This window comes from Ambystoma mexicanum, chromosome 9, assembly GCF_040938575.1.
Source record: "Ambystoma mexicanum isolate Mex_15411 chromosome 9, UKY_AmexF1_1, whole genome shotgun sequence".
NCBI classification, from domain to species: Eukaryota; Metazoa; Chordata; class Amphibia; order Caudata; family Ambystomatidae; genus Ambystoma; species Ambystoma mexicanum.
In genome coordinates, this window is record NC_090931.1 from 651,478,014 (window position 1) to 651,505,348 (window position 27,335).

The 27,335-nt window shown below is 44.5% G+C and overlaps 1 protein-coding gene across 19 annotated transcripts in view; it reads right to left on the reverse strand.

The window, feature by feature from the left end:
• The window catches only part of LOC138488440 (apoptosis-inducing factor 3-like), a 1,275,087-nt gene that overhangs the window by 398,419 nt on the left and 849,333 nt on the right, over positions 1–27,335 (reverse strand). For all 19 annotated transcript variants that reach the window (XM_069615395.1, XM_069615389.1, XM_069615394.1 and 16 more), the window contains 2 exons: positions 13,361–13,405; positions 3,625–3,706 (listed from right to left, as the gene is read on the reverse strand). In XM_069615395.1, the coding sequence (XP_069471496.1) occupies positions 3,625–3,706; positions 13,361–13,405 (127 nt within the window). The remainder of the gene's footprint in view (positions 1–3,624; positions 3,707–13,360; positions 13,406–27,335) is intronic.

Sequence of the window (27,335 nt, forward strand, 5' to 3'; positions counted from 1 at the left end):
GAGACGCATTCTTGGGGGTCAAACTCATGAGAGGAATTACTTGCCAGGAACAACTGGACATACTGATCCTGCGTGCCCAACACCAGCTTCCCCCCCCAAGAGTTGGTGACACATCAGGTAGCTCGTGCGTTGTTATTGACTTCAAGATCCTTGATTCTGAGGCAGTTATAAAGCCCACCATAAATAATAATTTTGAATGGACCATAGCCATCAATGTGTTTTGGTCCTTCAAGGTGTCATTTAATGCCTCATTTAACTTGGTGAATGGTGCCAGAGCAATAGTTATTGAGGGCATAATAGTTAGGATATTAGGTGTAGGAGGGAGGATATAACCGACCCCTGCTCCTTCCAGTATTTTTGCATCAGACATTTCCCCCACTACATCAAGAAAACCTTTCCTCATTTTTTTCAACTTGGATTGATAAAAAGATGTTATGTGGGCACTGAGCAAGGCCCACTTCTCAACAGTATTTTTATTTGGTCGTATAGGGGTAATAGAAGTCGCCCCTGTAGCAATTACTGTTTTAGAGAGGACATCTGACATCACTGCAATGTTCCCAAGGATACCGGCAGTGCCAACCCAAACCGCCTCTGTCACCTTCAAACTCAGTTTTGGGTTATCAGTGAAGTTATGTGAGCTCCCAACAGTCTGTGTGTCACCTAAAGGCACTCAAGTTCCAGTGCACTAAAAGGAAAGGCATTTAGAGTTTCCAGAGTCTCTACATTTGCTGGTTCGAATGACGATCAAGAGCACCGCTGTGGGGGGGACTCCAGACAAGTCTCAATCAAACAGGGACTCAGTTGGGCACGCCATATTGTGTACCTGGGCAAAAACATGCTTCCGCTGCAGGTAAGGTTGGGTCAAAGCCGGTGCTAAATCAGTTGGTTTAACTGAATCTAGAGTCTGTGACTGGACACCAGTCTCTAGAGATGTTAGACAGTACTGGGCAGATTAAAACCAAAGTCATAAGCAAATTATTCTTCATTCACATTAGCAACGCACGTTTCATCCAGGGTGGCATTGTGGTTTGCGAAGGATGCTGTTAATGGTGGATTCAAATTTAACTTAACCAAAGTAAATGATTCTGATGTTTCCCCCTCTGCAGAGGGCTTTCGGGAGGCCTCAAGCATGGCTGACTACACTGGAAGGGCTGGACTGAGAAAAGATGGGCTGGAAGCCGCTGCTGCTGGCGATGATTGGAAGCCAATCAAATAAAGCCGAGGGTGGGTTGGCTCTAAAGGTTGCTGGAGATGGCAAGCCTTGGGACTCGGAAGGTAATGACTCGCTAAACGAGCATAAGCTTCCTACAGCGTGGTCAAGGTTTGTCGTCAAAGAAGTGTTAATAGAAGCAACCTTCATGTTGCACTTACCGGGAGCATGCGACTTTGCTCTTGAAGCAGTACTCACTCGGGGCTGTTGAGTCGCGGAGGCAGACTCACTGTGCCACTGCAACTTGGCACTTTGCAGGTTCCGGCCCTCATCCAACCAGACTCCTTCCAGCACCTTGCCACCTCTGTCTCGGCTGACTGACAAGCGACTGAACTCGTTGCCAAACTCCGTGCCGGCGCTCTGCGCCACAGGGATGCTTTTATAATCCTTAAAGCAACAGTAGCAATCTCCTCCACCAGCAGAAATACAGAGAGGTTAGGCATGTCTGCTATTTTAAAGAGGTTCGAGCGACTGAGCTTGTCACTGAACTCTGCCCTGGTGCTCCACACCACTGGGATGCTTTTATAATCCTTAAAGCAACAGTAGCACTACAGAACTGGCAATCTTCACCACCAGCAGCAACACCAGGTGCACATTCAGCCACTTGAACTATATCACGTACTTGCACTGAAGTCCTGTTAAAAACAAGCATTAAAAAAGCCAACAGTTTTGACTTGTGTATAGGTCCTGCTATCATATGCCCAAGTAACCAAACTATTTACAGCTGTTGCCCTTTTATGTGACAGTGCCCATCATGTTTATTCCATGCCTACACATAAGCCAAAACTATTGGATTTGCCAATGCTTATTCTGCATGGCAATACGCAAGACCTGCTGTCTGCTTTCAGGAGGATGCACGACTGCCTTGACTGTGCTGCAATCACACTTGTAGGTATCCAAGCCTTTCATATGAAATCTATAACCCTTCATTAGTAGTGTCTTGCACTTCACGTTCCCATCTCTTGCTGGATCTCTCAAGACCTTCTCTAACATTTGGATCATATACTGTCCGAATCTTACCTGCTACCTTCAGCACCCTCATTTGGGTAAATACTCAGATAAAAAAAAAATCCAGTTTGGCACTGAGATTGAGATGTAATATGCTCTGAACTGCACATTGTTTGAAGTGCGTTGCATCGTCCATGGGTTCAACCACCTCCTTATTGCCTGACTCTATTACAGAAACCCTCTCAACATTTTCTAGGGCCTTTTAAGCCTGGACAATACTTACGTAAGATCTCCACTTCTAGTCTCTACACAAGTCACTGATTTTTCTATCATGACCATTTTTTGCATTCAAGTCTGTGTGCGAAAGACTGAGGGACTTTAAGTGTATTCTTTCATCTGTGTCACCACCCCTTCCCAGGGGGAACTCGCATCGGGTGGCCTGAGAGAGCCCTTTTATTGAGAGAATCTTGGCTTAAAGTATTCCACTTTAGGTTGTTTCCACCTCATTTTGGGCATCATGAGTCCACTGGAGCCTAACACAAAATGGCTGCTAAGAATACTCAAGTTCTCAGGGTGTAACAAGGGGGCAAATACTAGGGAGTACAACGTAGCACTAAGAATTTGGTTGATCTGTGACCAGTTAGTGGGGGGGGGGAGGGTCACCCCAGGGTGTCATCTAGGGACTCAGCTAATGCAAGGAATCAAGGAGGAGTTGAAAGCTGCTGCTGGGGAAGTAAAAAGGATTCTCCGGTCACTGTTGCTCAGACAGCAACTTGTGCGGCACAGAAGAGTTGCGTGCTGGTCGAGTGCGCCCCAACAATGAACATCTGTTCCGTCACCAGATGTAGCTCTCTGTCAGTTGGTGCGGTCACCTGAATCACCTGGGGTACTGCATGTGTCCGTACCACTCTGAGGAAAGGCAGCATACCTCTGTGTTCCGTGCCACCTTTGCCCTTGCAGCTGTGCTTTTCTCCACCTCCTGGTGCCTTAGGTGATCTGACGTGAAGATATCTCTGAGTGACTCCAGCAATGCCCACTCACCTCTGAGAGGAGCAGACATGGGGCCGACTTCAGGAGCTCAAAATTAATGCAGCCATCATGAGTTCCACTCAGCTCCGCCTCCTACCACCTCAACTATTCTGAAGATACCTTAAATGTGCTCATCACACTCTCACCTGTGCTAATGAGCATTCCCAAACATGTCTCTGTAAGCACGCCCTCTTCTGTTCCAAAGATTTCCAACTAATTTGTGATGAGCCCCTACCACTGTGCCCATTATCACTGTCTGCGTTTTGCCATAATCACACGCTCATCAGTGCCCATTACCACCCTCTCATCTATACCGATGATTAACCCTCTCTAACCAGGAATTAAGATCACACACTCACCTCGGTTCATGGTCGATGTTATACTTGTGCCCATAAAAATCCCCCCTCCCCCCATGGCAAAGACTGTTCCCTCCTCACCTGTGCCAATGATCACAACTTTGCTCTTGTCCTCCTTGGAAGAGCCGCTCATCGCTTTCACCCTTTTCTGATTTTCCAGCATCTGAAAATATGGTAATCAAAGTTTCAGATACAAGTATGTGGAAGTAAAAACTCAAGTACTAGAATGAGAAAAAGAGTGTCAGCTATGGTCCTAGGTTGCAACCTACTGCCCAGAGGTATCAGATCTAATCTAACAGTGTCAACAGCCATGGGGAACATTGCCTGTAGCCGAGAGGGGGAAGCCCGAGTTCTAGGACTATACGTGTGTGCATGAGAGAGCATCAGAAGGCAAATCTATAACCAGAACACACACATGCATCTAGGGATGTCAAATGCTGTGGGTTCACCATCCACTCTAGGGTGTCATAGCAGCCCATTGGCATAATTTGAGGGGGGGGGGGACAAGTGTGCTTGTCCCGCCACCCCCAACTTTTGTGGCACACCATTTTGTCCCACTCATTTGGCAGAAACCGCTTTCATTAAGATGTCATGTTCCCAGCAACATTTAAATCAAAAATGTGATCAGCACTTTACTGCAATTTGAAATCTCTTGTGATTGACTTTTCTTCTTGTATGTTACATAACAGTAAGCAAGAGAGCGGAAAGTATCCATTACTTCGATTTCACTTTGCATAGGGTCTCTGCAGCAAGGTCCTAACTTCATCCAGCAGAACTCATGACAATCCCGCAACAGAAAGGAGCATGGGATGCTACTAGCACTGACAATCTCCGGTTAACAAAGTCCACAGCATCTCCCTAAGCTGGGCTCACTACTTGCAAGTATGGGGTGTCACCTTCAACCCTGTCATAGCCACCTGCAGCTTTGTGGAGCAACTTGTAAACCTGGCACAAGGCTGCAGTCGGAGAGTTATATACAGCCCTGATGTATTATTTGTGGCACTAGAAGATTACCTACTCCCTAGGGCTTTACCTGCAGCTGTGGACCATCACATGCCACTGGGTTCATTACCTGTAGCTTGGCAAGCTACCTGCCTCACTAGGACATCAGCTGCAAAGTTTGTGGCAATAGAAAGTACAAAGCGGTATTTCCAATATAATTAAATGCTTTTTAGATAACATGGAGCTTGAAGAAATTAGGGCTTTGTATTTCTCAAAGGCGCATCTGGATTCTATAAGCAGGTGCCAACTACCAATCAGTCTGCTTAGAACCCCAGTGGTTTGCCTGTAAAGTCTGCTTGCCAGCCTATAAGTCTGCCATTGAGTTGTTGGCAGATCTCTGGATGCACCTGAGACTGCCTGACAAGATTAATGGCAATACAACCTGATGTATTGCTGCATGCAAAATTTGCAGATTTTCTCTCTCAAGGGGATCTCAGCTTTTGTTATACACAGTGAAAGTGAACTCACAGATCTCTTTCCCGATACAAGCCTGAAGCCTGTGTAACCGTACTGCCTGCATGTTAGAGGATATAGCAGGACTTAGGCCCTGCAGAGAGCCAGCCTCTATTAGATCTTCGCGAAAAGTCTGCCCAGAAGTACCTGGGGTCAGGTCTCTTGCTCTACACACGGTCCCTGCTTATCAAGTGCAGAAAGCGCACTGTTCATGGACAAGGTCAAGTGGCCCTCTGAGAAAGTACTTGAAAGACTGCAGGGCTCTCTATGCAATTCCTGCATTCAAGTCATTGCACCTTCTATATGAGGACTGATGTTATCCTATGGAGTTGGTTAGCTAGTTTGTTCTTTGTAAGTCACTTCACATTATAACATTAGTCTGTTTTCCTTCTTATGGTCATATTTGCTTCTGATCTGTTTCCTATATACTTGACCCTATTTAAGGGCAAATCTCTAGAATGAGTAAATTAATTTAGATAGCTTTATTTTAAGGACAGTTAAATATTGGTATATTGTTCAGTAATTACTCCTATCTGAAGTTGCCTAATTTGTTAGAATGTGTAATGAATTGTGCAGGTCGAATGGTTGAAGTTGGTCAGATTTCACCACTGCCAGTACTCCCCAGACTGGTATGCCGACCTCCGGCCAAAATTTCACCCCACCAACCGTTGTGGGGCTGGAGCCAACAATCGCAAAATCTGCAATCTCCCAAAATTACCTATACTGATAGCACAGGGCCAGATCCTGCCCAGTGCAGGTCGATTCGGTGGGGTTGGTCAAATTTCACTATAGCCAGTACACCCCAGACTGGTATGCCAACCGTGGGCCAAAATGTCAACCCACCAAATTCTATGGGGCTGGTGCCAAACCCAAACATACAAACACACTTTTATGAATATATAGAAAGATTGTAACCTGAGTGCACTGTTGAAAGGGAGTTTGTTTGGTACCTGTTTACTAACTACCTAGCTATCCCTTCTCACTTCAGTATGGAGCACTATATACAGCCTAAAGTGTCAGAAATCATTTGGAAACCACAGGGCATGACCTGCAGCCCTGGGAAATCACCTCCAGCCCAGCCCAAGGGAGCATCCTACAGTTGTAGAGAGTATTCGGCTGCCCTTCAAACTCACAGTGACCACCAGCATCCCAGGGCACTACCTGTAGCATCATAACCCTACATTAACTCCAGGACTTGGCATTACCCACTACTCCAGGGCATCACCTGCAAAGCATGGGCATTACTTGAAGCCTTGGGCATCACCTACATCCTTAAAACGTTACCTGTTATCTGTAAAAAATGGTGTCACCTGCAGCTGAAAGTATTACTTGCAGCCAGGTGTACTACCTGAATCCCTGGGAACTAAGTACTAAGGCTGGGGCTGGGGCCCTATCCTTAGAATGGACCATTAGCCTCAGGCTTGAGTGTTAACCCACATATTTATGCATTAGTAACCTTTAATGACCAGAAAATGAAAAGGTGTCCTTTATTTTTTAGGGGTGGGGTTTAAAAAACCTTAAATACATACGTAAAGGAAAATAGTAAATGCACACAGCATATCTGATACAACAAATCATACATTTCAAATATCCTATTAAAACTTTTCCAGATAAAAAAATTATCAAAAACATTCAGGAAATCTAATATCGCAATACCTTTACATGAATCAACTACAAGAACACCTATCTCCAAGAGAAGTCCCCTGAAATCCAAAGGAATATTGCTTTTTCCATGAGTGGCCTATCCTTAGAATCAACTATTTTAGGAAGGGCCTCCTCAGCGTTTCTGTCACAATGCAATCAAGCATTAGGTGTCGAGTTGTCTTGACTGCTTCCATGTAGGGTTGTAGATGGTAAATCTGTTGTTCTCTGGGTATACCATTCTGAGCACCCACAACACCCCACCCCCACCCCTGATTCTAATAGGTTAAAATGGAATTTCATACACATGCTTCATTTGGTAGCTCAGGGATTAGTAGACAAATATTTAGTCAGTGATATTTCTGCTGCAATGTTCTTCCAAATTTCTATTGAGCACCTTTTACATTTTTAAGATGGTTGATCCCATTGATAATCAACCATAAGACTAATTTGTTTTAGTGAGTTTTTAAAAGCACAGAAATTCTAATCAGTTTGTACTTGGTGAGATCCACTGAGACGGGGGGCGGAAAGGTAGGGGCTGACTCACCTATGCATTTTACTGGACAAGGCTTGAGTGTTGTGTAAGTGACAGTACAGTTCTGAGGACGTAAGGGCTTAGAGAAAGGGTTAATCTGTTTATATTAAGTGCTACATGTGGCATCGGAAAATGCGGGTGTCTCTGCACTACCTCCGTTTTTTGTGCTCTCTCCCTCTGCAGAGTTCTGCGGGTCTCTTGTACTCTTGCCTATAGGAAAAGAGCTTCTTATAGATGCCTTTTCTGTTGAGCATGAGGGCCCGATTTTGATGGTCGCACTGCCATAGGAGTCATGCAAAAACAAGGGGGCTGTGGGGGTGAGGGGGGTTAGCATGCTAACAGCACCAGGGGCTGCTTTAGGCTTCAACCCATTTACGAATCTCGCAGATCCGCAACCACATGGCCCACTGTCAACACTACTCTACCCCATTGGGCTCATCAATCTCGGCATCACCAGTTTGCCTTTCTTTTGGACCTTTTTTCTTCCTTGAATTTGGTGTTTCCTTGCATTTTCATGTATCCTCTACACTTTACCCCTTGAATCTTTGTGTTGCTTTCACAGTTTACCCTTTTTCTCCATCTTCTCCTGCTTTGGCCTTCTCTCTCTCTCTTCCACGCCCATGTTTCTCCCCGGATTACTTCTAGTCTGGCTATTTCTCTCCTGCTGTATCCTCTCCCCCTGCATTCCTAAACTATATGTTAACTCACTCTGAATGTTTAGTGCACCCCAGTCATTGCTCTCTGCATTCTAAGGCAAGCATAGTTCCCTCTACATTCCCAGGCTCCCAGAAATCCAACAGCATTACCACTCTGTGTATCCTATTTTTCTCCCTTTGTGAGAAACTTGACGGTGTTCTCCCACCTACTCCCCCGGGATCCTCTATTCAAGTGGGATGGGAAGGGCTATCGCTTTTGGATCTCAACCTTGGGGGTGGACAAACGAGGGAGGATCACCTGAGTGGAGGGTCACAGGGGACTGGGAGGAGAACAACCAACGGTGAGACATGGAATTCCCCCTTTCCCCATTACACCTTAAAACCCTCAGCTTTTATGGGATATTTCTGTAGAGGAGGAGCCAAGTGCCTCTACAGGAAGTCCCAACCCCATTTTGCCTATATGTTGGAAACCGGAAACTGCGACATGTGCAATGCCAGTAATGGTACCTATGCCACGAAAAGTCTTTGAGACAAGGTATCTGTTGAGAGGACCCTATTTGAATTATCCTCGAAATACTGATGGCCTCCTAATAGATGCGCCTGAAGAAGTGTGAAGATGTGAAAAGATGAGGCTGGTGACGTCACAAGAAATGAGCGCGATGCACTGAAAAGGATGACCAGAGAAGAAAATGCACAGACAATATAGAATCTGATGTCGAAATAAAGAATCAAGTAAGCTTTTATATGTGGAAGGAAGATTACATGTGTGAACAGCACTGAAGAAAACAATTGTACAGATGCTGTAACGCAAGTAGGCTAAGTATTCTTAAGGCTGGCTATACCCAATATATAGACTGCAGGCGGTGCCACCAACATATGTATATAGAGTTCTGTACATTTGATGATACAATTTTAGTAGGCGAGTCTCCATGAAGGACGACGGCTTGGTAGATATGCTTGTGTCGCAGCAAAGAATATGCTTGAATTCAAAGCAAGACCAAAGAGGTTGTCTGGCTTGATGTCAAAGACTGGAAGCAGCCAAAAATGGTTATCAGCTTGTGAAGAACAGTAGACGTGAGAAGCCGAGGCATCCCTTATTAAATTGCAAAGAAAGAACACTATGATTGCCAAGTTTCTTTATTAAAGACTATTAAATGCTATAAAATGAGCAAATTCATGGTCTCTGATCACGTGAGCTGAGGATGAAAATAGACGGAGAACATGATGCACCAGGCTGAACATAGCGAGTGCCTGCACTCTCTTCTATTCAAAGAGGCAAAAAGCTACTACAAGGCCAAGTTCAAAGACAATGTGAATGGCAGACGGCATGAGGGATGCGAGAGATGAGACTAATTCGGCGGGGCAATACGGTCAAGTTCACCCACCAGCACCTGGGGTACCAGCTTACGTGCTGCTAGAGCATTGAATGTTCCAGAAGGGTACACGCGTGCCAACCAATTGTAGAAGGCTGTATAACGAAGAGCCTTATAATTTGAGAGCCAATGAGGTGTTGTGTTGTTAATTACTGTTGAAGATGATTTGCACTATGACTTGCACTTGGGGAGGGGCATGAGTCCCCACCTGAGTATAGAGAGCCAACCACGATCCTATCCCGTGTAGAAAGTATATTTAGTTGTTCCCCTTGAGCCAATCCTAATCCCATGAAGGTTTCCATAGTTTGCCGTGTAGGATGACGTCACTTGTGTGTGATTTTTCATGATAAACGTTGAGATTATGCTGTGCGATGTCCGTTGATGTCCACTGTACTCCCTGCTTTAGTTTTGACAACTTCCTGAGTTGGTCTTACTGTTTCATTGTAAGAAGTTATGTTCCGTGCCATTCATAATACGATGTGTTATCTTGAGTAAAAGGGCCTCCAGGTTCATTTCCAATCCCATTCCATCTCTCACTCCCCATTTCCAAAAAGTACTGGGACACGGAAAAGGCGACTTGGACCAGTAAAGATTACCCATAGACATTTTAGTGAGAAACAGAGCAGAGGGCGGCCTACCACATTACACCACTAGGCTGTCCCACCAATAGAGTCAGTCAAGGTCAGGCAATCTAACCTAATTATTCACGCCTGACTCCACTTAGCCTTTACTTCAGGTATAAAAAGGTGTGGTTCTGCCAAAGAGTATGAGCGAGCAGGGATTGCTGGTTGGAACGTGAAGGCAGCAGCAAGAGAAGTCTAGGAGGACCGGAGGAGAACGGTACTTGAAAGCAGAAAGTGGCGCGGTAAGCAGAAAGCAAAAGGAAAGCAAACAAAAGCAGAATGCGAGAGAAAGCAAGCGATCCGAAACAGGAAAGAGGATGCGAGAAACCTGACAGACTGAACGTGAAATTAAAAGCGAGAGAAAGCAAAGAGAGTGAGTCCAACCGAAAACAGGAAAGAGTGCAAGCAACCCGAAAGCAAGAAAAGAGGGTATGAACAACCCAGGGGCTGAAAAGGCAAAGTGCAAGAGGCATGACAAAGAGAAAGGAAGGTGCAAGGGTGCACAACCAAAGGAACAAAGTGTGCCAGGGGAACGATAAAGACAAGCTGAGTGTGGAAGAGGCATAGTAATGTGAGAACATGGTGCAGGTGTGCACAGCAAAAGAAAAGGTGAAAGAAAAGAAAAACCAGAGTGGAAAGGGCACAGGAGGGAAAGGTTCCAGAAGAAAGATGCAGAGCACAAAGAGAGGGGTCAGAAGTCAGAGTGGTCACGCAGGCGAGGAGCCAAAGCCTGGCGTTTTTCTAAAGTCTTCGTCACTACCCCATGGAAAGAACTGTGCGACAAGGTGAACTTTTGGTAGAATATAGAGGGGCCTTGGCTTGGGGAAGGGAACCCTAAGAGGCCCATAAGAGACATTGTTGGACTTTGTGAAGAGGGGCCTAAACTTGGGGAAGGGAACCCTGAGAGGCCTAACAAGAACTGTGCAAGAGACATTGTTGAACTTGTAAAGAGGCCTAAACTTGGGGAAGGGATCCCGAGAGGCCTGACAAGAACTGTGTATTTTTGTTTGGACCTGGAAGGACTCAAGTTTGGGGAAGGGATCCCCAAGAGACCCAGAGATATTGGGACATGTTTATGGACTTACTGTATGAGCCCTACGTGGAAGGTTCCAAGGGCAGCCCTTTTGAGTTAAACTAATTTTGAAATTGGCAGAACTACACCTAAGACTACTTGGAACCAGTCTTGGTCTACATTTCTTTAGAGCCACAATTTTTTCTTTAAGAAAACCCATGATCAAATTATTTCTAAGAGTGAGGGCAAGCATATGTTTAGAAACAGACAAGACTTTGGATTTGGACTTACAGACATCAACGGCCCTTAGAAACATCAGTTGAGGGAACAACCCCTTTAGAGTTGGGGCCAGTTAGGTATTACAGCAACCCAAAAAAGTTTCTAAATAAAGGTCTTCAAACTGTCTCTGTCTCTCTTGATACCATGCCTGCCTCGCATATTCCTCCATCTCTCCATTCCCTTATGTGCCATATCCTATTTCCAAATCTCGCTATATATCCAGTCTCTGTTTTTTATGGTGCCTTTCTGTCTTCCAAATTGTAATCAGGACGCTCCCTCTCTTACGTCCTACTCACTCGGTCATGTTACTCGCTCTGATTCACACTAGCCTGCACACTCTCTCGATGTCTGAATTTAGAGTCTGTCTTCCCATGCATCCTATATCTAACACATCCCCCTCTTTCTCCTCATCCCCTCTTTATCTATTCCAACCTCTCTGTATCTGCCTTTGCTTGCCCTTCTCTCTCTAGCTGTGTCCACTCTACTTCTATGTGCCCACGCTCCTATGACGTCCCTCTTTCTCTCTCTACCCATGACATCCCTCTTACTCTCTCTACCCCATATTCTTATGTGCCCCCTCTGTGTCTATCTATTATGTCTCACTATCCCTGGTCCCTCTGTTTCTACTTCCAATATGCTCCTTTGCCGTTGCTACCAACTATATGCACCCCTCTTCGCTCCCTCTCTAAACTCTATCTCCCCTTCATCACCTCTCTCTCATATGTCAATTTTCTCACTCCACTGTCCTTGTCTCTGCCTCCTTTACCCTATTTTACTATTCATTGTCAGATCTATGTATTGGCTATCAATGTGCACTGGCAGTTATATGTTCTGTCCACAAGCACTGGCATCCTCCCACACTGCAGGTGAGCAGTAAGAGCCCTGCACACACAGCCCAGTTGTAAACAGCCCCTGCGTGTTGGCAGCCCCACACATTCACAGCCCTGAGGACATAACCTGCAAATTAGTAGCAGATCTAGGTAGTTCTACATAGTAGCATCCCTTGCAAGCATACAGCGGTGCACATTAGCAACTTGTGCAAACAGGCAACTCTGCAATGCAATCCTAAATCAGTAAGGAATCAGCTTTTGATGCATTGATGCACCAGGACTGAAGAGCATTTTCTCTATCACATTAATGGTCAATTTCGCCCTGTGCCGTACCCATTTGCGAGACTTTTCCTGATTAACCTACATTTTGTTTTTATGAAAAATAGCAAACAGTAGTGCTGTACTCACTTTTTTTTCATTTTGCAAATTTTTTGTCTGAACGCCAGCCTTAGCAATAGATTCTCGCGTTGATAGAAGCCATCCAAGTTGCTTTTGCAAGTACTTGGTTTACTTAACGCTGTGGTCTCCGCCAGGCTGTCCAGTCCCGGTAGCTTTTTAGGGGTCAACAGGTTTTTTCAAGACTGATGTTTGTTGCAAGGGGAGCTACAACTTATTTCCTCTGCTTTGAAGTAACAATCATCTATTTTATTTGTTCCACTAGGGAAGTAAAATCATGATTTTGCAGCTTGGATAAATGCTGCAATTGGTATATGAATTAACAGTTTATTTATCATAGTTTGCTAATATGGCACAGATATAATATTTGTCTTTCCTACCATTTTGCTTCTGGCATCAAGCACAATGCCCCTGATGTCCATCATTCTCACGTAAGGACTAGAACGGAGTGGAATGGAGGTGTTAGAGCTATAATTTGCTCCTGTGACCTGCTTGCAAGTCTCTCTGGTGTAACGATTTTAGATTGCATATTTAGCCCAAGGCTGCAGTGTTACCTCTAGATCAGACCATTAACTATCAACTGGAGGATTGCGTCCAGGCCTGAGTGTTAACCTAGCTGTGGACGAAGTGTTACCCTCAGGTTGGAGCATTACCGCCAAGCTGTATTATTGGCCTCAGGCTGGAGAATTACCTTGAACCTGGTGCATCACTCTCAGGCCACAGTGGAAACCTCATATCATAATGTTATGGTAGGTGAGTAACATTACCCCCACTCACATTATTACTCTCAGGCCACATTGTTATCCTAATGACTGAGCATTAACATGAGGCTGGCATGGTCTCCTCGGGCCATATCGTTATCTTCAGTATGGAGAAATGCCCTCAAGATATAGTGTTAATCCCAGGATAGAGGGTTACTATCAATCAGGCTTCATCATTCACAGTGCACAGCATTACACCCAGATTGCAACATTACTCTCCAGTTGGAGCATTATACATGGAGTGAATACATTTTACCTGCTTGTTGGCAGAGATGGTAACTTTCCCGTTATTCACCGTCACCTGCAGATGAGCAGAAAAACTGATAAGTATGGCATTACAGTGCTACAATCCATTATAGCTGTTTCTGAGAACATGAAACTGCATAACCTTCCCTGAAAGCGCCAGAAAGTGTCGTTGCCAATAAAATAATTGTAATGACAGGGCTCAGCTTATATTTGGGGTACAAGCTGTATAGGGGAGACATCAAGACAGAGATGGTTGTCAGAGGGAGGGTTAAATATGTTTGGTTGTGAATGGGGTGAGTTCTGAGACAGGTGCAATTGATAGAAAGATATATAGAGAACGACAGAGGCATAGAAAGAGAAAAGCAGGAGGAAATGGGTATCATGGCTAGTGACGGTATAGATAGGGTGTGGGGCATGTATGGTTAATAGAGTGGCGATGGGGTGAGAGTGATAGGAGAGAACAGTGGGTAAAGGAACAAAAGAGGCTCGGGGGAGTGCGTTATGATGTATTTCTCAATTATGAAAGTATTTTTTTTAACTGAATTGAAATACTTATGACGCACAGGACCGAGCAGACCTAATTCATCTGGGCGCAGATCAAAAGGTACACTCATATTTCCGACGAGATACCCAAGAGAAACCCATATCTATAGATTATTTAAACAAGTATGTCTTTTTAGCTTTGCGGAACTGTAGACGCTCTTTCAGGTTCCAGCGAGATGAAGGAACTACCAATAGCAGTTTATCAGCCGAGCGCAAAGGTTGACTAGGTTTGTACCAGGTGAGCTTCTGCGCAAGGTATGTGGGGCAAGACCATATAAAGACATAAATCAAACAAAGGATTTTGAAATCAATTCTATCCTCAACCGAGAGCCAGTTTGGAAAACAACGCAGGGCTGAGATATGGGTCACTTTAGGTACTTCAAAAATGAGCCCAACTCTTGAATTTTGGGTTCTCTGGAGTTTATCCAACTTTGTCATTGGGATACCTGCTCACATGCTATTTTCGCAATCGAGACGAGAGTTGATTATTATCCTCACTACACTAGCATGATCTTTTTGTGGGATGTACGGAAGAGCAAGTCGCAGAAGCCTCAAGGAGTGATAAACGGACTGTAGCTTTGCTCCCACCTGGCTCTCACAGCCTAGGTTGGATTGTCAGATGCAACGTAAATTCTTAATCATAGACGCATGATTCAGGTGTGATCCGATAAAGCAAGGGGGGGAGGGTGCCTTTATTTCTCCAACAACAGATGACTAGGACCAAACACAGCCCACTTCCATCTTGCTTGGAGTTAGCTACAGCCGATTGAGGTTGTCTGCTAACTGACCTTTTCACAATTGACCTCGGGCGAATTGACCTAATTTAGAAGGTCAATTAGGACATATACGCGGGGGGAAATCCCCCGCAACCCCCACCCAATCCAAAACCCCCACCCAATCCCCTTATATTATTTATAATCCAAAACAAACCCAATACATATATAAAATAACTAAAATAATATAAAGGTCAATTTTGCAGAAGGTCAATTAGGACCACTATAATTAGATCAATTGTGCAAAAGTCCAATTGTAAAAGGTCAATTTGGGCAAATGCCGATTCTGAGACATCCAGAGTCCCACTTCATCCAGACTCTAACCCGTTCAGTAGATGGATTCCTCAAAACTACCTAGTTTCAAGTACATTTGTGTGTTGTCAGCATATGATTGCAAACCAACATCGTTTTTTCTGAGGATGGCCATTAGTGGTTGCATATTCTGAGGTAGAGTGTCTGATGGAAGCCCTTCAAATTTCACTTGTTGGCCCCTATTAGATAGAAATGAATTGAACCAGTTAATGGCATGCACTGAGACTCCCCCGACTGTCGTCGGGCTTGATAGTAGGACACGGTGATCCACAGTATCAAATGCTGCAGATATAGCCAGCATCACTAAAACGGCTAATTCACCTGCATCAGTTAATCTTATTAGCTTGTCGCAAACTATTGCCTGGGCTGTCTTTGTTCCATGTCTGGGTCGCAACCCTGATTAGAGCGAATCCAATAAAGCGAAATGGCTGTCTCGCTGTCTGGCTGCTGCTGAAGACTGCAGGACAGTCGTGGGAGGTAGCTGACAAGATCAAGAGCTACTAGGTGCATTACCTCTGACGGGACTTCAGCAACCAGACTGTAGAGCAGTGACTGTGGGGATCTTCCAACACCCTTTGAACGGGCTCCCTTCACATTATAGTAGAGCTGGATGCTGAAGCGTGTTGCAGCCTTCACACTGAAAGCTGAAAGGTGTAATGGTGGACCGACATGCAGCGCTGAAAGAAACCCCTGATTCGTGACGTTACATCAGAAAACAACAGGATACAGGAAACGGGTACTCAGTATGCCTTTGTGCCCTAGAGACAGTGGAGGCTGCATATCAGGAACCACCTCAGAAGATCTACAATTAATCCCGACATAATGGGTAAGAACAGTGCAAAAGTCACTGATTATATTGCAGCCAGAGTGACCTTGCATGCTATGGTTGAAGATGATCATACACAACTTGTGGCAGAGTTGGAGAGGACAGTGCCTTGTATTGGTTCTAAAACTATTGAGAGTATTGTTACATTTTTGTTGCCGATAACCATCACTGCACTAAGTAATTTGCCGCCTGGGGATTCCATTACAGCTCCCTCTCTGAAAGATTGCCGGCACATGGGGAGTGATAACCTGGGACTGTTTGTCGATATGGGAGATCATGGGAGAGATACTTTGAAACAACCCTTGCCATACGTCCAACTAGAGGAAAATGCACTGAACACTACACTGAGTAGACTGCTTAATGGAACGCCTGCTAGAGGCGTTGTAACAATGATAAAACGCCTACTTTGTCCAGCACCATTCGTTACCCCTAAATTCATCACCTCTATCAAAAGAATGTTGCTCAGATTTAAATAGTAATAGTTTTAATGCTGTTGGTTTAGCAGTGGTGGAGGGAGATGTTGAAGAGGGCAAATTGTTAGAAGTAGTTGCACTAGTATTGGGAGCAATGCAAGTTCTACCTCCATAGAAATGTTTGGTGTGTTTGAAAACTTTTTTACTACATTGGTGGCAAAATGTGATGGTTTGATGGAGAAGCTAACGACGCAGGCAGAAACTTAAGGGGCTTGGGCGGCATTGTGACTCAATTGATGATAAATGTCACCAACATTCCGACTTAATGGAAAAGTGTCTACAACACACTTTTGATATCAACATATCTGTAAAACTGATAATGGTACACAAAGCTCTGAGAGAAGGGAGTGTGGATGTTAATGTGAACCAAATCTTATCAAACAAGGTGTATAAGGAAAAGAGTGTAGGGAAAGACACTGTGAATACTCTGAATATTCAGAAGAAGTGTAAAGCTAAAAGAATAATAAGATAGGCATTTATGTATGCCAAATTTAAAGAAAAGAATGCCAAACCCTCACTTAAATTAAACAATGATCCTTGGGTACAAGGTAAAAATAATGTAAAAGAAAGGGTAGATGTACACACTTGTGAAACTATCTCTACCATTCATTCACCCTGCTACAATAGGAAGGATTTTACTGACCAGCTTAGTGAAGAGATAAGAATGCTTGGTGTGTGACCAACATTTCCTTCAACATAGGAGAATGTTCTCAAAAACAAGTAGGGAATGTTAAGAGATGTGCAACTGGAATGGTGAAATATGGGGAGACTCGAAATAAGAGCTAGGGTCCACCAAGGGAAAACTGCTAAAGTAGTACAAACACATGAAACAAATCGGTCCCTTAAGCAAAAAATGAAACAAAGCGATTGGTGATGAAATATTAACAGATTTAGAGAGTCTGTTTTTCGCTCCCTGACAACAATAATGAAGTAAATTAAACCTCTGATGCTTAGACACAAATGTCTCCCTAAGCATCACTAAAAGATGCTGGACAAAATTACAAGGTACATTCAATGAATCTTAAAGAAACACAAAGCAATGCTCATAAAGTGAGATGTTTATTTGGGACCAGTGAGAAAGACTTAATTACTAGGGGGAGGTGTCTTGAATTGATTCACAAAGTACTTCCACTACGGTGTATACATAACAAAGACATAAGAATAGTGGACATTAGGGAAAGAGACAACATTGCCACATCCTATATATATTTCAAAACTAGTAATATTATTGGTTACATCATGCAGTAGGACATAGCTCTTTTGAAATTAGGAAATGAAATTACTGTTGTTGATTGATGAAATGGTTGAAAATGGCCTAAACAATGCGATTAATAGGCGTGTGAGAAGGGTGGAGGAGAAGACACCAGGTGGTGGTGGGAGGAAACTGATTGACATTAGGCAAGCACCACCAGAGAAACAAACCAGTCTGACAGCACTTAAGGACTGTGAACCAATTTTGAATAGAGATGAGGAGGGCTGGGATTGGCTGATGAACCAGTTTAGGCAAAAATTAACAGCGTACTCATAATCAGTTACCTCTCCTCTCAGAATGGAATACTAGGGGATTTAAACATTTATTTACACAGGGGCGGCACTGGAATCAATTGTCATCTTTAACATTACTTACTGGCAAGAAACTTGGATAGTTGACCTATTAATTGTAGATGGGGGGAAATTCATCACACAAAAGGCAATTCAGGGCCCCAGAGGCAGACCTAAGGTGGGACTGACTACCTCTTGGTAGAAAAGATCTTACTGCATGGAAATGATGCACATGGGACTTTTAGGCAAGAGACCGAGAGTATTACTATTTACGATCCACCAACTATAAGAGAACATTGTGATATTATTAAAGAACTAGAACCTTTTCTCTCTGCTGATTTCGAAGCAGCTACCATTGTCATATGTGGAGATATCAATGCCGGAATCCCTAGAGATTGCATGGCGGACGATATTTAACCTACACAATGCTCTTCTCCATGCATTAATGGAGACTGGAAATAGGCTAAAAGTGAGGCATGAGCTTGGCTAGGTTATTGTACTCGTTGGGCCTAACCATGGTAAATGGAAATTGTCCCCCTGATTCCCCTCCATATTTCACCTAGTCTTCCGCTTTTAGTTCTAGTATAATAGACTGTCTTCTGCACCAAATTGTCAGCATTGGTGGCAGATAAGTCTATATTACACAGAGAAGAAAGTGATCATCTACCACTTAAATGTGCTTCAAATTGGAAGGTTCCCCTGACTAAAAACAGGGAGCTTGTGGTGCTTGCCACCAATTTGCAGAACAATCATATCACCTGAACCATGTGAGAAACCTGAAGGTGTCTAACTTGCTAGTGCCCGGGGATCTGTCACCCAGGTGGCCAGTACAAGGCCATGGCTATTGGATCCAGTTCCTGGGGATGGACTACTGCGGGAGCATGACCTGGATGAGGGCTCTCCGGGGAGTGGAAGTTGGATGAGACTTCCCCCCCCCATCTTACCCCATAGGATATTTAGAAACTCTACCCCCACCCCCTTTTCCTACACAAACACTTTCTCAAACTCCAAAAGACAACGGACTAACACCAGAGCCATTTACCTGACATATCCCAACACAAGGGTCAGGCAGAGTCAGGCAATTGCCGATAACTACACACACCCGACGGCCCTTTCCCTTCCCCACAAGGATAAAGAGGAGCACGAGAACACACTGAGCAAGACCGAATGCATGAGGAAGCAGCTATTACGGGACAGCAGTTCAAATGGAGGAGAAAGGCGGTGGAAACTGAAAGGACGATAAGGAGGGAATTACCCTTGCCCTTTTCAACCCAGAGCCACAAACCCTTCCAGAAAATTACAGCAAGACCAGGAATTGCAGCTGGCGATTGGTGTGGCAGATGTCAACGGTACATGGGGCCCTCCCGCACTGACAGCCAAGATGGGGAAAGGAGCTTGCTGCCGTTGTACCGTCCTTGACTCCAGCGGAAGAAAAGCCAATGAGTTCAGCACAGCCAGTGAGTCGTAGGACACCGATAGTGGCCCGGACTGTGTTAAAGCTCAGAGTTGCAGTGTCAACATTTGCATAAAAGAAAAGAAGATAATAGACAAAGGTATTTTGTGAACAACCGAGGTATTAAGGTTAGAGTGGTCTGGGGCCCGTGAGCGCTCATTTTAACGAATGCCCCTCTCCTAAACAAGGAGGATATGTCGAGTTGAGAAAACCACAAGAACCAAGAGGCCCTAGGGGAGGCCAGCGAGAGATGTCAAAGTGGTCATACAAAGGTTGAGTCAAAACCCCTTGTTTATTATTTGTTTAACCAAAAATAGATTTTTACAAAGAAAAATTGAAAAAATTCCACTTTTACAGTTAGACCATGTCAGTGTCTGTACTTATTTATGCTGCAGGTGAGTAATCCATGTTCCCGTTCTTATATTAATAGGTGTCCGTAGGGCCATTGAAGATTGGGCTCCTCATGATGAATTGCAAGATTTGGAATGAGGTCATTAACCAAGAATTTCTGTCACCCGCTATCAATCTTGGCCACCAAACTTCTTCTTCCATCAGATGTTGATTTGTAGCAAAATGTTGCATATATAACGTGATCTTATCTTGCTAGTACCCAAACATGACACGAGCAAATGACGTACCATCTCTTTCTCTTCCCTTAGTTTGCAGAACCAACACCTGTTTGCAAGGGAAAGGCCTCTAATAGCCGGATCTCGTTAGTCTCTAAGAGGTTAAGGTGAGCTCTTAATAGACGATTACGTGCAGTACGACTTGGAAATCTCTTGATGAAGTTTTGTACTTCGTTAACCTTTCTTGTGTTAACAGGGAGGTGGGGTGTTAACTTATTGGTTGCAGCTGTCTCTAAAGTTTTTATCCAGTCAAAACCTTTGAGTTTCTTCATGGCTTTCACCGGGTTTTTGATGAGTTCCTCCTCATTACCCTCAATAGAGGCTAATAAAGCCATATTATGGTTGCCCCATTTCGTAAGCATTTTGCTTCCAGGTGGTTGTAGCTCGTTGTTTATTAGGATTTATATTAGAGGAGGTTGAGGTATCCAGCATTTCCTGCACTGCATCAAGGAATTACAGTTTACTGTATTTTGCAGAGATGGTAAACTTAATTCGCGTCTAATTGACGCTACAGGCGTAGAGTTTGGAAGTCCCAAAACCGATCTCCAAAAGTAAGCATCAATTTTAGACCATAATGCCTCTGGTATAATGGCCATTGCGTCAGCCCAGTAGGTCACCATAGGGATGACCTTCCTTTTATAGAAATTAATCACTGGGAGCGAAGAAAAGCAGTGAATTTCCATTTCCCTTGAGCCGTCAGCGTACTCATTTTTTCGCGCAGAACTTGTTGCATTGCCATATGTTGTTTTGAACTATCAAGCGAGACTCCTACGTATTTGAAGTTTTTCACTTTTTCAATGATCTCCTTTTCCAGACGCCAAGTCAGTTTTTCTAGTTTCTTAGTGGAAGATTCAATTGTCATAATTTTGGTTTTGGATTTATTGATTTCCAAATTGTTTTCAAGCATATATTGTTTTAAGCTGTTCAATTGACGACGTAGGCCGATCGGGGTGTAGTCCAGCAAGATTAGGTCGTCGGCGTACATTAAGCGGCTGACTTTCATCTGATGTAGTTTAGGCGGAATGGATCTAACTGATGATTCACTCTCCTTCAAGTCACCCAAATAGGCCAGGAAGAGGGCCGGGCCTTGCTTAACTCCCCTAGCAGTTGGTATCTCAATCGAGAGTATGCCTTGTTGGTTTAGATGGACTCTCATAGTCGTGGAAGTATATAGAGACTCAATGGGTTATAGTATGTCTTCCGGACAGTTCCAGGCCCTGAGTTTAGACCATAGTTGTGCTCTGTTTACGCGGTCAAATGCCCGTGTTAAGTCAATGAAGGCGGCAAATATACGAGGCCCCCCTTCCATCACTTTACTTTTTAGGGCACTCAACACAAGGATGTTGGCCATTGTTCCAATGTTTCATTTAAATCCTGACTGCAAGTTGTCATTACAGGGTGCAGTACTAAGCCATGCTTGTAGTTTTTCCAGTAGGAGGGAATCGAAGACTTTTCCTATTGGGTCCAACAGGGCAATTGGCCGGTAGTTTATTCGGTCGCTGATGTTACCTTTCTTATAAATAGGGACTACTATTGCCGACGTCCAAGATGCCGGAATGGATTTTGTTTCAGAACATCTTCGAAGGACTTTGCTAATAAATGTTGCCCATTCTTCCGGATGGGATTTTAGATCTAAATTTGTAATGCCATCCGGCCCGGGGGCCCTCGAATTCTTACATTTTCGTAGCAAGTCGATAATGGCCACCTGATCGTCCAATTTGGCCCAAGGCGTTGTGTCTGGAGGAGGATTTTCTACCCTTTGGTCAGTTGGAGGCTGAAATAGAGACACAAAATGATTGACCCATGTTGATTCACTGATGCTGTTCAAGATTGACCGCCTTGTCCCATGCTTCAAACATGGGGACGGGAGACCCCGGCCAGAACATCCTGACTTATCATTCGAGAACACTTTATTCTTTCTTTGTGAACATTTTCCCACACTATTTTGTAGAACAGCGGTAAGGATTGGCCCTTAGTATAGGCCCTTTTTATTTGACTAGACTCCACTACAACTGTATTATTATTTGATGGTCGTAGCTTGCCCCCATTACAGCTTTAGGTTTAGATTAGGCGTTTATCTCACCCATTTTTTACAGTTTAATAAACACCCTTGAACTGTGATCACTTGTCTGTCTTGCTTACAACCAATAACAATCGGCAAGTGGCTGGTGAGATGGTAAGTGAGCTACTTACCTGTTTTATCATGGAATATGCAAGGATGTTTCCTAACATGATGACTAAGGAAATGGCACATCAAGGAATAAGTAGATATCAAAGTTGTATGAAAAAGATTAGCTTGAGCATTTTGACAAACAAGAAAATACTTAACCATGCAGGGAATAATATACGGTTGGTCCAGAGTCATAGCTTTGAGCACTATATAAATGCATTATTATTATTATTATTATATTGCTCTTAGGGATAGAAGACAATTTAGAGCGGTACTTAGGGGGATTTCACATGACACTCTGGACTCATGGAAACATGCCCAATTAGTAAGCAAATACTGTGCACAGGATAGACTGTGGTTAAAATGGCATAAACACACCCTGGAATGTAAGAAGTGGTGAAAATTGGTACACTAGTATGTTGGATGACAAAGAGCTTCTGGAGTATCATTAATGTACACAAAGCATAATCCAGTGGTCTACAATGTGATGAAAGTAGATTGGATTAGGCACATTGAAGCTACCTTGGGCGTCATCTCAACTACCGCTGTTTCAAATGACATTGGCACAGAATTGCAGTGGGGATATTGTCTTGAGCAGTTTGATATTACTAAAATTGTCATGATCCGTCGTCTGCGTCCGTTCTGGACTTCCTGGTCCCTGACCCATAGGGGACTGAATACAGCGATCCTTCCAACATGGCCGCTTGATACGGAACGCTGCTTGCCAGTCTCTACGCTCCACGCTCTACAAAACAGACACGCCCCCGCGGCTCGGCCTGTCTCAACGCTACCACTTGCTGTAGTTGGACGCGTGTTGCCGGCGTTCACTCGGGGCTTTCTTCTGAATCCTGGTTCCCGGTTCCTTGAATCCCCCTTCCTTCCTCCCATTCCTCTACCTTACCTCCAAACTTCGTGGATTTTCACCCGAGCTCGGGTCACGGCGTTCCGTGCCTCGGAGTGCGAGCATCATTTCTTCCTGGTATCCGCCGTGGACATCTGAACGTATCCTGGAGTCGGATTGCGAACCTCACGCTGGAATCCGAGGACCAGCACACGGGTTTGTACAAATCCTGGACTGCGAGAAAGAAGACACCACAGAAGGTCGCAAGCAAACAACAAAAAACAGGTGAGAAGGGGAGAGACTTGTGACAGATTGAGACGCCTAAAAAAACGATACAGATACAGAGATGGAAGCCACGGTTCAAGACATCATGCGAGGCATGCAGGATCTAACCACAGAAATCCAGAACCTTTAGGCTGAGAATGCTGCATTAAAACAGCTAGTCTTGTCACATGACTCTGCAACTAAGGAAAGCGTGTTATTGGGAGGAGTAGTGGACAAATATGATGGTTCTTCAAAGACCCTCCCATGCCTTCCTTGATTCATGTTTAGTGCACTTCACCTTCAAGCCCTACTACTTTTCCACTCCCAGAGCAAAGGTGGGCTTCATGATCTCACACCTCACTGGTAATGCTTTGACCTGGGCAAACCCCCTAGTCAATTCGGGCGACGCCCTCCTGGATGATTATGATGGGTTTGTGGAAGCTCTAAAGGCCAAGTTTGATCGCCCAGAGCAGGTTTACAGCGCTCAAGAACGTTTACTCGAATTTCAACAAGGATCCCAGGATATGCTTACTTATGTGACCCGCTTTAAACAACTCGTGAAGGAAGCTGATTGGTCTCAAGGAGCCAGCTTCACCCTCTTTTCCGAAGAGGTCTGAATGAAGAAATAAAGGACGAGTTAGCCAGGGTAGCTCGCCCATGCTCCTTCCAGGCCCTCAAGGACCGATACTTGCAAATAGACTTTCGAATCCAGGAAAGAAGAGCGGAGAAAAAGAAGTCTAAATCAACTTCCCAAAGGGCCGCCACAGACCATCCATCTAGACCAGAGCCCACAGCTTCTCTAACCTCGGACCCAGAACCCATGCAACTGGGGGCCTTCCGTGGACCCATTACCCCACAAGAAAGGATGCAACGGATTCACACTGGTCTGTGCATGTATTGCGCCTCCGACAAACACCTCGTGAGAGAGTGCCCTATTGCTCCTACACAGCGTTCGGGAAACGCCAGCTCCCGATCCTAGATGGGGCACAGTTTCAGGAGAGAGATGTTTGCTCCACATCAATTCCATCCTTGAACTCTCCTGGACAAAATAATCTTGTGATTCTACAGGCCTTTCTATCGCCTTCCAAGAAAGAATCTTACCCCATCCTGGCATTAGTGGATTGCGGAGACATGGGCATATTCATAGATCATGATTGGGTCACTACTCACAACATTACACATGAAACTCGAGAGACTATGCAACCTGTAGAGGCTATTGATGGGAGACCTCTGTCTTCAGGACCCATAACCCTTCAGACTAAAGAGATCCTACTCTCTATAAACCACCATCAAGAGAGGATCAAATTTGACATTATAAGATCTGCCCACTATCCAATGGTTCTAGGCATGCCCTGGTTACAAAAGCATAACCCCTACATCAATTGGGCAGCAGGCTCCTCGTTTCATGGTTCTGAACACTGTATGTCCCACTGCTTATCCCTAGATTCCTTACCAAAGTCTTCTGAAGACTCGCAAGAGATTCAGCAAAGTCCAGTCACCGTCTCTATCATCATCCGGATTCCCAGGGCCTACCAGGCTTTCACAGATGTATTTCTGACCGCCATAGTTCAAGCTCTCCCTCCTCACAGACCTGAGGATTGAGCCATCGATACTGAACCTTCAGCAGTGATCCCTTTCGGGAGGATGTTTATTTTATCAGAACCTGAAAAAAGGGCCCTCCGGGAATACCTGGATACTAACTTGGAAAATGGCACCATACGACCATCCAAGTCCCTGGCGGGTGCTTCGTTATTTTTCGTTCCCAAGAAAGACACCAAGGAGCTCAGACCATGTCTAGATTACTGTGGCCTTAACCAGTGTACTCTCAAGGACTGCTACCCATTGCCTCTCATCTCGGATATCCTGGAAGCAGTCAGAGGTGCAGTAGTCTTCACAAAATTAGATCCAAGGGGTGCCTACCATCTTATTTGTATAAAGGAAGGTGACGAATGGAAAACAGCCTTTAGAACTCCCTTTGGCCATTTTGAATACCTGGTTATGCCCTTTGGACTTGCTAATGACCCAGCGGTCTTCCAACGTTTTATGGACCGGGTGTTTTCTGATATGATGTTTATCTTCGTCATTGTATATCTGGACGACATACTGATATACTCCAAGGACCATCTAAAACATAAAGAGAACGTAAAGGCAGTCTTACAACGTCTATGTGAACATAAGCTCCTGGCCAAACCCGAGAAGTGCCTTTTCCATGTATCAACTGTTCACTACCTCGGATTCATTCTTAGCCCAAAGGGGATTGGAATGGACTCCTCGAAGGTAGACTCCATTCTATCCTGGCCCGTTCCAACTACTGTAAAACAAATTCAATCCTTCCTGGGGCTTGCTAACTTCTACCGGAAATTTATACCAGCTTTTTAGGAGATTGTGCATCCTATTGTTACATTGTTAAAGAAAGATACCCCTTTCTGTGGACCTCAGCCCAAGATACGGCGTTCCAACGTTTGAAGTCGGAGTTCACACACGCTCCCATCCTAGCTCAACCCGACATTGATCAACCTTTTCTTGTTGAAACTGGTGCTTCCAACTACGCCATTGGAGCAGTCCTAAAACAGCAATTGGGTGACAAGTTAGAACACCCCATCGCCTACCTTTCTCGCACCTTGACTCCCAGTGAAACTCATTATTCAGTTCTGGAAAAGGAATTACTAGCCATCCGTCAAGCCTTCACTGACTGGCGTCATCTCCTCCTGGGAGCCAAACACCCGGTGCAAGTCCGCACAGACCATCGGAATCTTCAAGTCCTGCAATCCCTAGAATGTAGAAACAGTCGTCAAGCCCGTTGGGCCTTCTTTTTTGCTCAATACCAGTTTCAAATCCATCATGTCCCTGGATCACACAACATAATAGCCGTTGCCTTATCCAGACGCCCGATTACGAACCCCTTGAAGATCGGACTTTTCCTAAGATGTTTCCCACACAATATTTGTTGCCCAAGCACTCATCCTCCTGGAGGATATTCAAATTCAAACTCAGTCCTCTGAAACCTGGAAGGAGTTTAAGAGAAACAATCGATGGAATCTTAAAACAAAGGACGGATATCTGTTCAAGGACAATCGCTTGATCATCCCCACTCCTGGACTGAGACAAAAGATCACAAGCCTATGTCATGATACTTTTCATTCAGGACACTGTGGCATCACCAACAGCCTCCATCTAATACAAAGACAGTTTTGGTGGCCAAAGATGAAGGATGATATCAGGATCCATATCCAGACATCTGCAGTCTGCAATCAGAACGAACATGATAAGAAACCGGCAGGTCTCCTGCTCCAACCAGCAATACCAACAAGACCCTGGGAAATCATTGCCACATATTTTATCGTGGAACTACCAATTTCCAGGGGCTACACAACTATCATGGTTACCATTGATTTGTTTACTCATATGGCTCTCTTTACACCTTTATACAAACTACCATCCTCATCTGAACTTGCCTGAATCTTCCTGGAACACATATTCCGGCTTCATGGGCTACCCTCCAAGATGATTTCTGACTGAGGACCTCAGTACATATATCTCAGTTCTGGAAACAATTATGTCGTATACTAGGAATCCAACGTGCCTTGTCCTCAGGTTATCACCCACAGACCAATGGAGCCACTGAACTTGTAAACCAAACTCTGGAACAGTATCTTCGTTGCTTCGCCACCAAGGTCCAGGATGATTGATCACTCTTGATACCTGTGGCCGAATTCGCTTACAACAATTCGGATCATTCAGCTATCAAAACCAGTCCTTTCTTCTGTAGTCAAGGATTTCATCTTTCAGTTCTACCATCCATTCTCCCACACCCTACCCCAGTTCCTGCGGTTGATTCCTATATTTAAACCCTTATTAATGTACACAAAGAAGCAAAAGAACACTTAGAAAAGGCCCGAAGAGACGTTAAACATTATGCTGACTCCAAAAGAAGACCTGGGCCTTCCTACTCAGTAGGCGATAAAGTCTGGTTATCCTCAAAGCTCCTTCCCCGACATCTGCGCCCAAATAAATTGGCTCCCAGGTATTACGGGCCTTTTTCTATAAAATAAATCGTCAGCGGCCTTTCGACTCCGACTACCAGAATCATGGAAAAGGATCCATCCAGTCTTCCACACCTCTCTGTTAAAACCATATCTTCAGTCATCTCGAACAGCTCCAA